The sequence below is a fragment of the Coloeus monedula genome (assembly GCF_965178545.1).
Source record: "Coloeus monedula genome assembly, chromosome: 14".
In the NCBI taxonomy this organism is placed as follows: domain Eukaryota; kingdom Metazoa; phylum Chordata; class Aves; order Passeriformes; family Corvidae; genus Coloeus; species Coloeus monedula.
In genome coordinates, this window is record NC_138794.1 from 19,702,709 (window position 1) to 19,714,813 (window position 12,105).

A 12,105-nucleotide genomic window follows, 5' to 3' on the forward strand; every position below is an offset into this window, starting at 1 on the left:
CCCTGCCCCGCCCCAGGGCCCTGGCGTCCCTCCAGGACAATTCCAGGGTCCCTTCCCACCTAGATGTGTGAGGGGAAAGAAGGAGGGAGCAGAAGGATGTGAGGGACACACCGGGAGCAGGGGTGGGACACGGGCAGCGGCTGCCGGCGCTGGGCGCAGGGCTCGGGCAGGGAAGGGCTGGTGGCCCCAGGGGCTGGGACGCGGCTGGGAAGGGGCTGAGGACCGGGGAGAGGCTCCAGTGGGGAACCGAGCGGCTGCAGCGGGCCGGGGATGGCAACAAGGAGATCAATCATTGCACTTCACAATCCAGATACGGGAGGTGCAATGTCTACGGTTCTGGTATTGTTTTTCCATGATTCCCCAGTTTAGTATTTGTACTCCCACTGATCTGAACTCCCTCCTTCTCTGCTTGCTAATTAAAAGGTGATAATTTCACAGTGGAGCTTTGGAAGTGGGAGACAGGGAGATGTTCCTAGTTCAGTGTCTGCAGAAAGCTGGAGGGAGGGAGAAGAGTTCTCCTCTTCTTTCTTTGGCGAACACAACCCACAGCAAAGTGAAGGGCAAGTAAAACTCCAGACCTGGTCACTGTACCGACTAGGAATAATTAAACAAACTCTCCAAGCAGCCCAGGAGTTGATTGGATTAAAAAAAGTGTATTGGATGCCCAATACAAAATAATAAACATGAAGTTATTAAAAAAAGCCATAGAGGATACAGCAAATACTACAGAAAAGCAAAAAAATTGTACAGAAAGGTCGACATCTACAGCAGTCCTTGAACTCCTTCTACATGAGAGTCATAAAACAATGTACAGGTTTGGTTTGTTCCTTTTCCCCAAATGTCCGAGGGAAGCTGTCACTGCACAGCTGGACTATGACACTACGAGGATACACAATGTTCCAAAGGTAAAGTCACAGGAGATGTAAGAAAATGTAGCATTAAAATGTGAAAAAGTGCAATACAGATTGTACACTGAATCGAATAAATGTTTTTTCTTTTTTTTTCTTTTTTTTTTTTCAATTTAACCTTAAAAAACCAACTTTGAACAGTTGTTTTATCATTAAAAATATTCCCCCTCCCCAAATTCAATGACAATATTAACATTCATGGTGTTCTACATCAGGAATATTCACAAAGGCCCCCAGCTGGGAATACTGTGTGTGTGGGATGGCATTTCTTTGGGTACAGGTAAAAAATAGGCAAAGGAAAAGGTCCACGCCCTCCTCGCAGGCCAGGTGTGGATTTTATTCTTTAAATACATGTTCTGTAGCTTATTTTGCCCTGAATTGTACTGATGAAAAGTCCAAACGTTAATTATCCAGGTGGCCCATGGTGCTCCCATTTCTTTAATTCCCTCCCCTCCCTCGATAATAAATAAATGCAGGAAATGGCCCAGAAATGACAACAGGGGGTCCAGGAAAAGAAAGGGAGTGACCCCACCCCAAATCCCTGCTCTGCCCGGGGGTTCCGTGGCTCTCCCTTCTCCCAGTGCCAGGACTGAGAGCTTCAGCTCCAGTTCAGGGGACAACGGGAAGCAAAGGCAGCAAAGTTCTTTTTGCCATTCCAGTGGAAATCACAGCATTTCCCCTGGCAGAGGCTCAGAGGGGCCTGAGCTTCCCAAATCCCAGCCCCAGACCCTCAGAAGTTTGGGTTTCCTTTTATCCTGGAAGTGAAACTGCACAGGAGTTCACTGGCAGCTGATTTTTCTCATTTACTGAACTCCAGCCCCTTCCTTTTACGCAGAGAAGGGCAGAGCCAGGCAAGCACACAGAGAAGGAAAATCCCTCTTCCCTCCCCTCCCAGAGCTCCTGTTCCCTCTGCTCCCTTCCCGGACAGGTCTGTGCACAGCACCCGAGGCACCAACACTGGGTTTCTTTCCACATGGTTTCCAAAGTGTAAAAAACCACATTTTGGCCTTGTTTTGTGGCCGAGGAAGCTTTCAGAGCAGGATTCCCATTGGGATGCCAGGGCCAGGGCTGCTGCTGCAGGACCCTGTGGGAACTCAGTGCTCTCCAGGCAGGATCTGGGGTGCTGGGAATGGGAAGATCCTGAAGTTCTCTGAGCCCAGGGGGCTCAGCCCCAGCCCTGCAGCCTGGCTGAGCTCCCACTCTGCACTTCCAAGGCTCCTGATCCATCTTTTAACCAACAACAACAACAAAACAGCTGCCAAAAGAAGCTTCCTGTAGGGTCGCCTGAACAGGAGAACCCCAATTCCCAGGAGGAATTCTCAGAATGTTCCTAAAGGACTCTCCCTGCATTCAGTGACCAGACACACAGTACAGCTGAGGATGTTTCCATGTCCTTCAGTCTTCCCAGTCACTGGAAAAAGACAGGAAAACAACAGGAATGAACCCTCCCCGGGATCCCCTCCCCTTCCCCAGCTACTTCTCCCCCCACTGAAAATACTGAAACTGCACAAAAAGCGACAAACAAGGCTCTCCAATTACACCTCAATTCAAACAGACCGGGAATCTCACAGTGATGAGAGGAGAAAGTCAGGCTTTTAATAATTATAATATAAAAATAATAAAAAAAGCTTACAAAGAGCAGTGCAGCATCCCAAAAGGCCATGGATTAACTGCCAGAAGGGGACGTAATTATACGCAGAATAAAAAACAAAACTGAACAACCCACACTGGCAATGAATTTTCATACACAATAGAACAAGCAGTCAAACCTCAGCCTAGGCTGTGGAAAACAACAGTTTCTCCCTTTTTTTTTTTTTTTTATTACAATATTTTTTTTCCTTTTTATAAAAAAAGATAAAATAAAAACACAAATAAAATTGTACATAAATGCCAATGTCCAACACTGAAAAGGCAGGGCAATCACACCACTGAGACAAAACCTGACCAGAAAAAAACTAACGGCGAGTCCACTTTGCTTTGCTTTTGTCCTGCTGGATCCCAGCCTGGCTGGCGTGGCCCATCCTGCCGGGCGCCGCTGGAATCCCGCGTGGCTGCGCTGCAGGACAAGGGGTGACACTCGGGTCACCTCTGGCTGCTTCCTCTCCTCCTCCCTCCATTGCTCTCATGTGCTGTCCCTCTTTCTGCTTTGTTGGGTTTCTTTTTTTCTCTTTTTTTTTTTTTTCCTTTAGTTTTTCCTCTGTACAATTCCTTGTGTTCCAAGGCTGAGTCCGAGACTGGCGGCGGGTTTGGAGTCATGGCCGGGCGGTCACGCCGTGGTGATGGCGTTGAGGTCCTTCATGAGTCCTTCCAGGTGGGCCATTTCTTTGGTCAGCTCGTCCGGCTCGTAGCTCTGCAGACAGGGAGAGGGTCACTCACCCAGAGCTGAGGCTGAGCAGGAACCCCGGGATGGGCACTCCCTGGTGCAGGTCCTGGCCCCGACTCGGGATGAGCACAAGTGGATTTATCGACCATTACACCAATTAATAACGTGAAAGATCCCTGGTTTTCCAGTGCAGCTCTCTGGGCAGCTGTGGCTCCACTGACCAAGCCCTGTTTCCCTGTCTCAATCCTTGCCTTTGAACCAAAGCAGGAAGTTGAGAAGAATCTTCCCAGCTTAGCAGGAAAAAAGGTCAAAGGAATCACTTTGACAAAGCTGTTTTGGGATCAGGGTGGTTGCTAAACCCACACATTTTTAGGCTCAGCTCTCTGGTTTCTGTCACCACTGTGGACAGACACCATGGCCTGGTTCATCTCCAAACCCTTCCTGACCAATCCTTCCCAGTTCTGAGCAGTTTCCAACCCTGACCTGTTCTCACATACAAACCTCCTCCTTCATTTCAATAGCAAAGAACTTGCAGTTTACCAAAGCTCTGCATTGTACCAGCAAAGTCATCCCAGTCCTGTGCCCAACACCACCTCTGTCAGCTCCTAACAGGGATAAAGAGCAGCAGCTGGAAATAAACTCATTCCTCAAACTCATTCCTACAGCTTCTCCTAAAAACCCAGAATGAATCCAAATCACTACCCAACCCTAAACCCCACACTGCAACTCGGAATTTACATTTTAAGACTCATAGCTGAACCAGTAATTTAGTTAAAGCTTTTTTTTTGTGCTGACTCTACTTTGCACTAATAAATTAATGAAAAAAAGTACTAATGGCTCTATTTAAACATTACAAATTTGCTGAGGAATATGGGTTTGGTACTGACCAAACAAAATGAATAAAGCAGGAGTGACAGAAGGGCACCAGATCAAGTTTCCAGACCAGCAGAGTCAGAAATAAAACCAGGACAGCAAAAAAGGTGTGACAAAAGAAAAGGACATGAGGAAAAATAAATTCCCAGTGAGCATTTCCAGTGGCAGTGATGCTGCAGCGAATATTTGTGCATTAACAGGTGACAATGGCCACAGGAGCAACTCCCTGGTTTGCAGTCCGAAAGGAAAATTCCAGGGCCTCACACCCAAAACATTCCTTAAAAGCTGCTTCCAGAGCAGCCCAACACTTGGCTGCACCTTTCCCAAAAGTCAGGAAACTTTCCCATGGGAATTTACAAACATATTTGGGATGATGGCTTGGAACACACTGACATCAAGGCTACATGTTCCGTGTGCAGTGGCACCGGGAATGCCCTGCAGAGCTGGGGAATGGCACTGGGAATGCTCTGCAGAGCTGGGGAATGGCACTGGGAATGCTCTGCAGAGCTGGGGAATGGCACTGGGAATGCTCTGCAGGGCTCAGGAATGGCACCGGGAATGCTCTGCAGGGCTCAGGAATGGCACTGGGAATGCTCTGCAGGGCTCAGGAATGGCACCGGGAATGCTCTGCAGGGCTCAGGAATGGCACCGGGAATGCTCTGCAGGGCTCAGGAATGGCACTGGGAATGCTCTGCAGGGCTCAGGAATGGCACCGGGAATGCTCTGCAGGGCTCGGGAATGGCACTGGGAATGCTCTGCAGGGCTCGGAATGGCACTGGGAATGCTCTGCAGGGCTCAGGAATGGCACTGGGAATGCTCTGCAGGGCTCAGGAATGGCACCGGGAATGCTCTGCAGAGCTGGGGAATGGCACTGGGAATGCTCTGCAGAGCTGGGGAATGGCACTGGGAATGCTCTGCAGGGCTCGGAATGGCACCGGGAATGCTCTGCAGGGCTCAGGAATGGCACTGGGAATGCTCTGCAGGGCTCAGGAATGGCACTGGGAATGCTCTGCAGGGCTCAGGAATGCACTGGGAATGCTCTGCAGGGCTCAGGAATGCACTGGGAATGCTCTGCAGGGCTCAGGAATGGCACTGGGAATGCTCTGCAGGGCTCGGGAATGGCACTGGGAATGCTCTGCAGAGCTGGGGAATGGCACTGGGAATGCTCTGCAGGGCTCAGGAATGGCACCAGGAACGCTCTGCAGGGCTCAGGAATGGCACTGGGAATGCTCTGCAGGGCTCGGGAATGGCACTGGGAATGCTCTGCAGAGCTCAGGAATGGCACTGGGAATGCTCTGCAGGGCTCGGGAATGGCACTGGGAATGCTCTGCAGGGCTCGGGAATGGCACTGGGAATGCTCTGCAGGGCTCAGGAATGGCACCGGGAATGCTCTGCAAGGCTCAGGAATGGCACTGGGAATGCTCTGCAGGGCTCGGGAATGGCACTGGGAATGCTCTGCAGAGCTGGGGAATGGCACTGGGAATGCTCTGCAGGGCTCAGGAATGGCACTGGGAATGCTCTGCAGAGCTGGGGAATGGCACCGGGAATGCTCTGCAGGGCTCAGGAATGGCACCAGGAATGCTCTGCAGGGCTCAGGAATGGCACTGGGAATGCTCTGCAGGGCTCGGGAATGGCACTGGGAATGCTCTGCAGGGCTCAGGAATGGCACTGGGAATGCTCTGCAGAGCTCAGGAATGGCACTGGGAATGCTCTGCAGAGCTGGGGAATGGCACCGGGAATGCTCTGCAGGGCTCAGGAATGGCACCAGGAATGCTCTGCAGGGCTCAGGAATGGCACTGGGAATGCTCTGCAGGGCTCGGGAATGGCACCGGGAATGCTCTGCAAGGCTCAGGAATGGCACTGGGAATGCTCTGCAGGGCTCAGGAATGGCACTGGGAATGCTCTGCAGGGCTCAGGAATGGCACCGGGAATGCTCTGCAGGGCTCAGGAATGGCACTGGGAATGCTCTGCAGGGCTCAGGAATGGCACTGGGAATGCTCTGCAGGGCTCGGGAATGGCACTGGGAATGCTCTGCAGGGCTCAGGAATGGCACCGGGAATGCTCTGCAGGGCTCAGGAATGGCACTGGGAATGCTCTGCAGGGCTCGGGAATGGCACTGGGAATGCTCTGCAGGGCTCAGGAATGGCACCGGGAATGCTCTGCAAGGCTCAGGAATGGCACTGGGAATGCTCTGCAGGGCTCGGGAATGGCACTGGGAATGCTCTGCAGGGCTCGGGAATGGCACTGGGAATGCTCTGCAGGGCTCAGGAATGGCACTGGGAATGCTCTGCAGAGCTGGGGAATGGCACCGGGAATGCTCTGCAGGGCTCAGGAATGGCACCAGGAATGCTCTGCAGGGCTCAGGAATGGCACTGGGAATGCTCTGCAGGGCTCGGGAATGGCACTGGGAATGCTCTGCAGGGCTCAGGAATGGCACTGGGAATGCTCTGCAGAGCTCAGGAATGGCACTGGGAATGCTCTGCAGAGCTGGGGAATGGCACCGGCAATGCTCTGCAGGGCTCAGGAATGGCACCAGGAACGCTCTGCAGGGCTCAGGAATGGCACTGGGAATGCTCTGCAGGGCTCAGGAATGGCACTGGGAATGCTCTGCAGGGCTCGGGAATGGCACCAGGAATGCTCTGCAAGGCTCAGGAATGGCACTGGGAATGCTCTGCAGGGCTCGGGAATGGCACTGGGAATGCTCTGCAGACCTGGGGAATGGCACTGGGAATGCTCTGCAGGGCTCAGGAATGGCACCGGGAATGCTCTGCAGGGCTCAGGAATGGCACCAGGAATGCTCTGCAGGGCTCAGGAATGGCACCGGGAATGCTCTGCAAGGCTCAGGAATGGCACTGGGAATGCTCTGCAGGGCTCGGGAATGGCACTGGGAATGCTCTGCAGAGCTGGGGAATGGCACTGGGAATGCTCTGCAGGGCTCAGGAATGGCACCGGGAATGCTCTGCAGGGCTCAGGAATGGCACCAGGAATGCTCTGCAGGGCTCAGGAATGGCACTGGGAATGCTCTGCAGGGCTCGGGAATGGCACTGGGAATGCTCTGCAGGGCTCAGGAATGGCACTGGGAATGCTCTGCAGAGCTCAGGAATGGCACTGGGAATGCTCTGCAGAGCTGGGGAATGGCACCGGGAATGCTCTGCAGGGCTCAGGAATGGCACCAGGAATGCTCTGCAGGGCTCAGGAATGGCACTGGGAATGCTCTGCAGGGCTCGGGAATGGCACCGGGAATGCTCTGCAAGGCTCAGGAATGGCACTGGGAATGCTCTGCAGGGCTCGGGAATGGCACTGGGAATGCTCTGCAGAGCTGGGGAATGGCACTGGGAATGCTCTGCAGGGCTCAGGAATGGCACCGGGAATGCTCTGCAGGGCTCAGGAATGGCACCAGGAATGCTCTGCAGGGCTCAGGAATGGCACTGGGAATGCTCTGCAGGGCTCGGGAATGGCACTGGGAATGCTCTGCAGGGCTCAGGAATGGCACCGGGAATGCTCTGCAGGGCTCAGGAATGGCACTGGGAATGCTCTGCAGGGCTCAGGAATGGCACTGGGAATGCTCTGCAGGGCTCGGGAATGGCACTGGGAATGCTCTGCAGGGCTCAGGAATGGCACCGGGAATGCTCTGCAGGGCTCAGGAATGGCACTGGGAATGCTCTGCAGGGCTCAGGAATGGCACTGGGAATGCTCTGCAGAGCTGGGGAATGGCACTGGGAATGCTCTGCAGGGCTCGGAATGGCATCGGGAATGCTCTGCAGAGCTCAGGAATGGCACTGGGAATGCTCTGCAGAGCTGGGGAATGGCACTGGGAATGCTCTGCAGAGCTGGGGAATGGCACTGGGAATGCTCTGCAGGGCTCAGGAATGGCACCGGGAATGCTCTGCAGGGCTCGGAATGGCATCGGGAATGCTCTGCAGAGCTCAGGAATGGCACTGGGAATGCTCTGCAGAGCTGGGGAAGCTGCAGCTGCAGGACTCAGCAGGACCCTCCCTGCAGGAGGCGATTCCCTCCCCGCTCTCTCCGTGTTCCCGGGCAGTGCACCCCGAGCCCCGCTGCCCTGTGCCCTGGAGGTGCGGGTGCAGGATCCCCGCCGAGCCCCGGCCCTGCCGCCCGGGCAGGGGTACCTACGCTCTCCGAGTCCTCCAGCATCCGCGTGGTCTCCTGCACCTCGGGGGCACTGGGCACCACCACGGGCATGGGCGGCCGAGTCCTGCCCAAGGTGCCGATGGACGCCGTCTTCACCGCGTGGACGGGGTGCCCGGGAGCTGCGAAGGGTTGGGACACGGTCAGCTCGGGCCACTGGGTCTGCTAGAGTAAGGACAGGGAATGGCTTCCCACTGCCAAGGGGAAGGGATTGATGGGATACTGGGAAGGAATTCCTGGCTGTGAGGGTGGGCAGGCCCTGGCACAGGGTGCCCAGAGCAGCTGTGGTTGCTCCTGGATCCCAGGCAGTGTCCAAGGCCAGGTTGGATAGGGCTTGGAACATCCTGGCACAGTGGAAGGTGTCCCTGCCCATGGCAGGGGACAGCACTGGATGGGTTTTAAAGCTCCCTTCCAACCCAAACCAGTCTGGGGTGATTCCATGAAGGAAAAGGATTCTATCAGGTGAAAAGAATGCTTGAATTGTGGAGCGTTGGATTTGAATATTGTCTTATTTATGTACAGAAAATGACACCAACAAAACCCACCGCAGCCTCTGCCATATGTCCTTTGCTGCCCAACTCCACCCTCCCTTTGTTCCCGAAATCCCTCACCTTGCTGTGTCAGCAGGGGGGTGCTGGGCAGGGCGGGGTCGAAGGGGCCCCCGGTGGGGGGCACGGCGGGCACGGCGAAGCTCTTGAGGGGGTGCGAGGGGCGCACGTGGGCCGTGGGGGGGCCCTGGGGCTCCTCCTCCGCGGGCAGGAACGGCCCCTCCGGCTCGGGCAGCTCCGCGCTGGGCACGGCCGCGGCCGCCGGCATCGTGTCCGTGCTGGGCGTGTTCCGGACGGACTCTGCAACACACACACCAACAGGGTTATTCCTACCTGGAAGGGCTCGGGGCCACACAGCCCCTACTCCTCACTGGGATGGCTCCGGGGCCACTGGGACACAGCCCCTATTCCTCACTGGGAAGGCTCTGGGACACAGCCCCTACTCCTCACTGGGATGGCTCTGGGACACAGCCCCTATTCCTCACTGGGATGGCTCCGGGGCCACTGGGACACAGCCCCTATTCCTCACTGGGATGGCTCTGGGACACAGCCCCTATTCCTCACTGGGAAGGCTCTGGGCCCAGTGGGACACAGCCCCTCCTCCCAGGGCACAGCGTCTGCAGGGAATGCCCCCATGGCCCGCTCTGAGGGGACCGTCGGCTGAATGGGAACAAAACGAGCTGAGAGCTGAGTGATTCCCCCTCTCCAGCAACACCACATCAACACTGTGGCACTGAAACAGCTCCAATCCTCAGACACAGCACAGAACACGAATCTGCAGCCTCCTTTTACCCCAGAGTACCTCCCAGAGTTGGCATTTTTAACTAGGAGCACTTCAAGCACACAGCACTGTGGTGGTCACAGAGGAGCCACACTTGAAATCCATCTACTGAGACTCATGGAATGGTGTGGGCTGGAATGGACCTCGCAGCCTCAGGAACTGTTCTCATAAGGAAACACCACTTTTGGCTGTGACCCCTTCAAATGTTGACCTTGAAGCAGAGAAGTTCAGAGTTCCCTTCATCCCAACATGTTACCCACGTGCACATTTAGCAAAACCATTGCTTTGGAATTTTTCAGAGCTCTGGAGACTTTAGTGCTCTCCAGAACTACTGCAAATGATTCCAATCAAGCCTGGAAGTGCTGCGTGGAAATCACCCCTGTTCTCTGTGTGCCCCCATTCTCGGTAGCCAAGCCTGGACTTTCCTCCCCTCTTGGTTTCAAATTGTATTAATTAGGGGAAAAGTTATCCCACAAAGCAGCTCAGATTTAATCTGATTGTTCAGACTCCAGGGCTGGAGGCTTTAGCAGGAGGAATCCCCCTGTTTGGAGCGTGTATAGAACATTAAACCCCTTTTTCCAAGGACACCATCACGGACGTCAAGGATCAACATCCGACCTACCCAGGAAAACCCAGCCCATCCAGGATTCTGTCTGTACCTAACCCATCCCTCATGGAACCCCACAGAGGAGACTGACCGAGCTTCAGGCTCCGATTTCCAGGTGTTCCCCTCACTGTTCCACAAAGCAGCACCTCCCTGAGGTTGGTCTCTCACCTGTGGAGTCGGCCCTGTCCGAATGGGACATGGCAGAGCCCAGGGGCCACGGGCTGAGCTGGTGGTGCAGGAAGCTGCGGGTTGGAGAGGCGAGGCTGCCGGAGTGGAAATGGTGGTGAGGGGGGTCGAGGGAATGGATGGGATGAGCACTAATCACAGCTGTGGATGAACACAAGACAGAGAAACACTTAACACACACACACAGGACAGGCTGGGGACACCCCTCCCTGCTCCCTGCTCCAGCAGTGAGCCAGACCCTCGGCTGATTTACAGCCCAGCTTAAACCCCTGGGTTATCACAACTCAAACATGCTTAGGACAAAAACATCACCCAATTACAGCTCCAAAAACTCTGCCACCAGCTCTTAATGCACTGCTTGATTCCAAGGAAAGTTCAGAAGAAGAGTAAAGAGAATACAGATCTATCATCCATACACAGTATAAAGAGAAATGAGGTGTGTTAGACAAGAAACAGCCCTTTGCTTCCCAATGTCCTTCCAGCATTTCTGTATTCCGGGAGGCGAAGCAGGAAGTCACTAGATACACCCCATTACTGGCAATTAACTAAGATGGCACAGTGAATTACCATAATTCAGTAGCTAGGAGGTAAATAATAACTGCATCTGAATGCTCCAGTGGGTGGTAGAAAGCCATGGGAAGTTGTGCAGGCCCAGAGCTGTACACATGGAATGGTCCTGGTGGGGCTCACTGAGAAAAGGCCTCCCAGGGTGCCAGGGTGAGCTCCATGCCAGAAGGGCACCTGCAGACCCCACATCGATGTTCCCACTCCCATAAACCAGAGCCTGTGGCTGGAGGCCCTTGGAGCTTTCACAAACAGGATGGAGAGTCCAAGTGTGAAAGCCAAGCTCCAGCCTGAGGCACCAGCAGACCTTCCACACCTTCCTCATGCTGCCCTGCCCCTCAGCTGGGCCTGGTCTGTGCCCCCCAGGCAAGGCAGGAGCTGACAGAGACGGGGAAGCAGCCAGGCTTGTCCAGAGCCTGGCACGGGACATGGACCTGTCACCCATGTCTGACACAGCTCCTAAGGAATTCAGTGTAAAACTGCATCCTCTGCTCCCGCCTCGCACATGGGAAGCTGGGAGACAACACGGAGATCATACTACTGAGTCAAAATGCTGCTCTTGGAAAAAGGCCACAGAACAAGAAAATTCACAAACTGAGCAATCAGGTCACCAGGACACTTGAAAAAGTAGGTAAGGTCAAGAATACCAAGTCCTCAGTTCAGTTTTTAATTAAAGCAGAAAGAAAGTGGAGATGTAATGGGCTACTCAGAAACAATTCCACAAAACACAGGGGTTGTGGCAGCAGTCACCTGGCTACAGGCAGAGCATGACCACAGAGCTCAGGGAAGTCCAAAGCTCAGCCCGGGTGAGCTTGGTGTGATTTTGCCTCCCAGTTCTGCCCCTGCACAGTAACTCCCAAGCTCCTCACTGGTGTCCCCACACAGCATTTCAGTCTGGCTGTTCGGAGGTTCAGCCAAGTCCCTTTCCATCTCACAGTAATTTGAGAACTAGAGATATATTGTTTAGTTCTTAAAATATTTCATAATAATGATAATTTTGGTATCAGAGAAGGATCCCAGGGCAAAGAGGTCTCAAGGAGCTCACAGTAAAGTCAGAGAAGGCTCTGAGAGCAGCCACTGCTGCTGTCAGGGGAACCTGACAGAGATTCCAGCCCCAGAGAGTCCAGCTCTCTCCTATGAAACAGCTGGACACTGGCAGAGTTCCA

The 12,105-nt window shown here is 54.1% G+C and overlaps 1 protein-coding gene across 4 annotated transcripts in view; it reads right to left on the bottom strand.

Moving 5' to 3' along the window:
• Positions 1 to 2,439: 2,439 nt before the first annotated feature.
• Positions 2,440 to 12,105, bottom strand: part of NEO1 (neogenin 1) — a 167,300-nt gene continuing 157,634 nt past the window's right edge. For all 4 annotated transcript variants that reach the window (XM_082290457.1, XM_082290456.1, XM_082290458.1 and 1 more), the window contains 4 exons: positions 10,358 to 10,516; positions 8,865 to 9,101; positions 8,239 to 8,375; positions 2,440 to 3,258 (listed from right to left, as the gene is read on the bottom strand). In XM_082290457.1, coding sequence (XP_082146583.1) covers positions 3,175 to 3,258; positions 8,239 to 8,375; positions 8,865 to 9,101; positions 10,358 to 10,516 — 617 coding nt within the window. In that variant the 3' untranslated portion in view covers positions 2,440 to 3,174. The remainder of the gene's footprint in view (positions 3,259 to 8,238; positions 8,376 to 8,864; positions 9,102 to 10,357; positions 10,517 to 12,105) is intronic.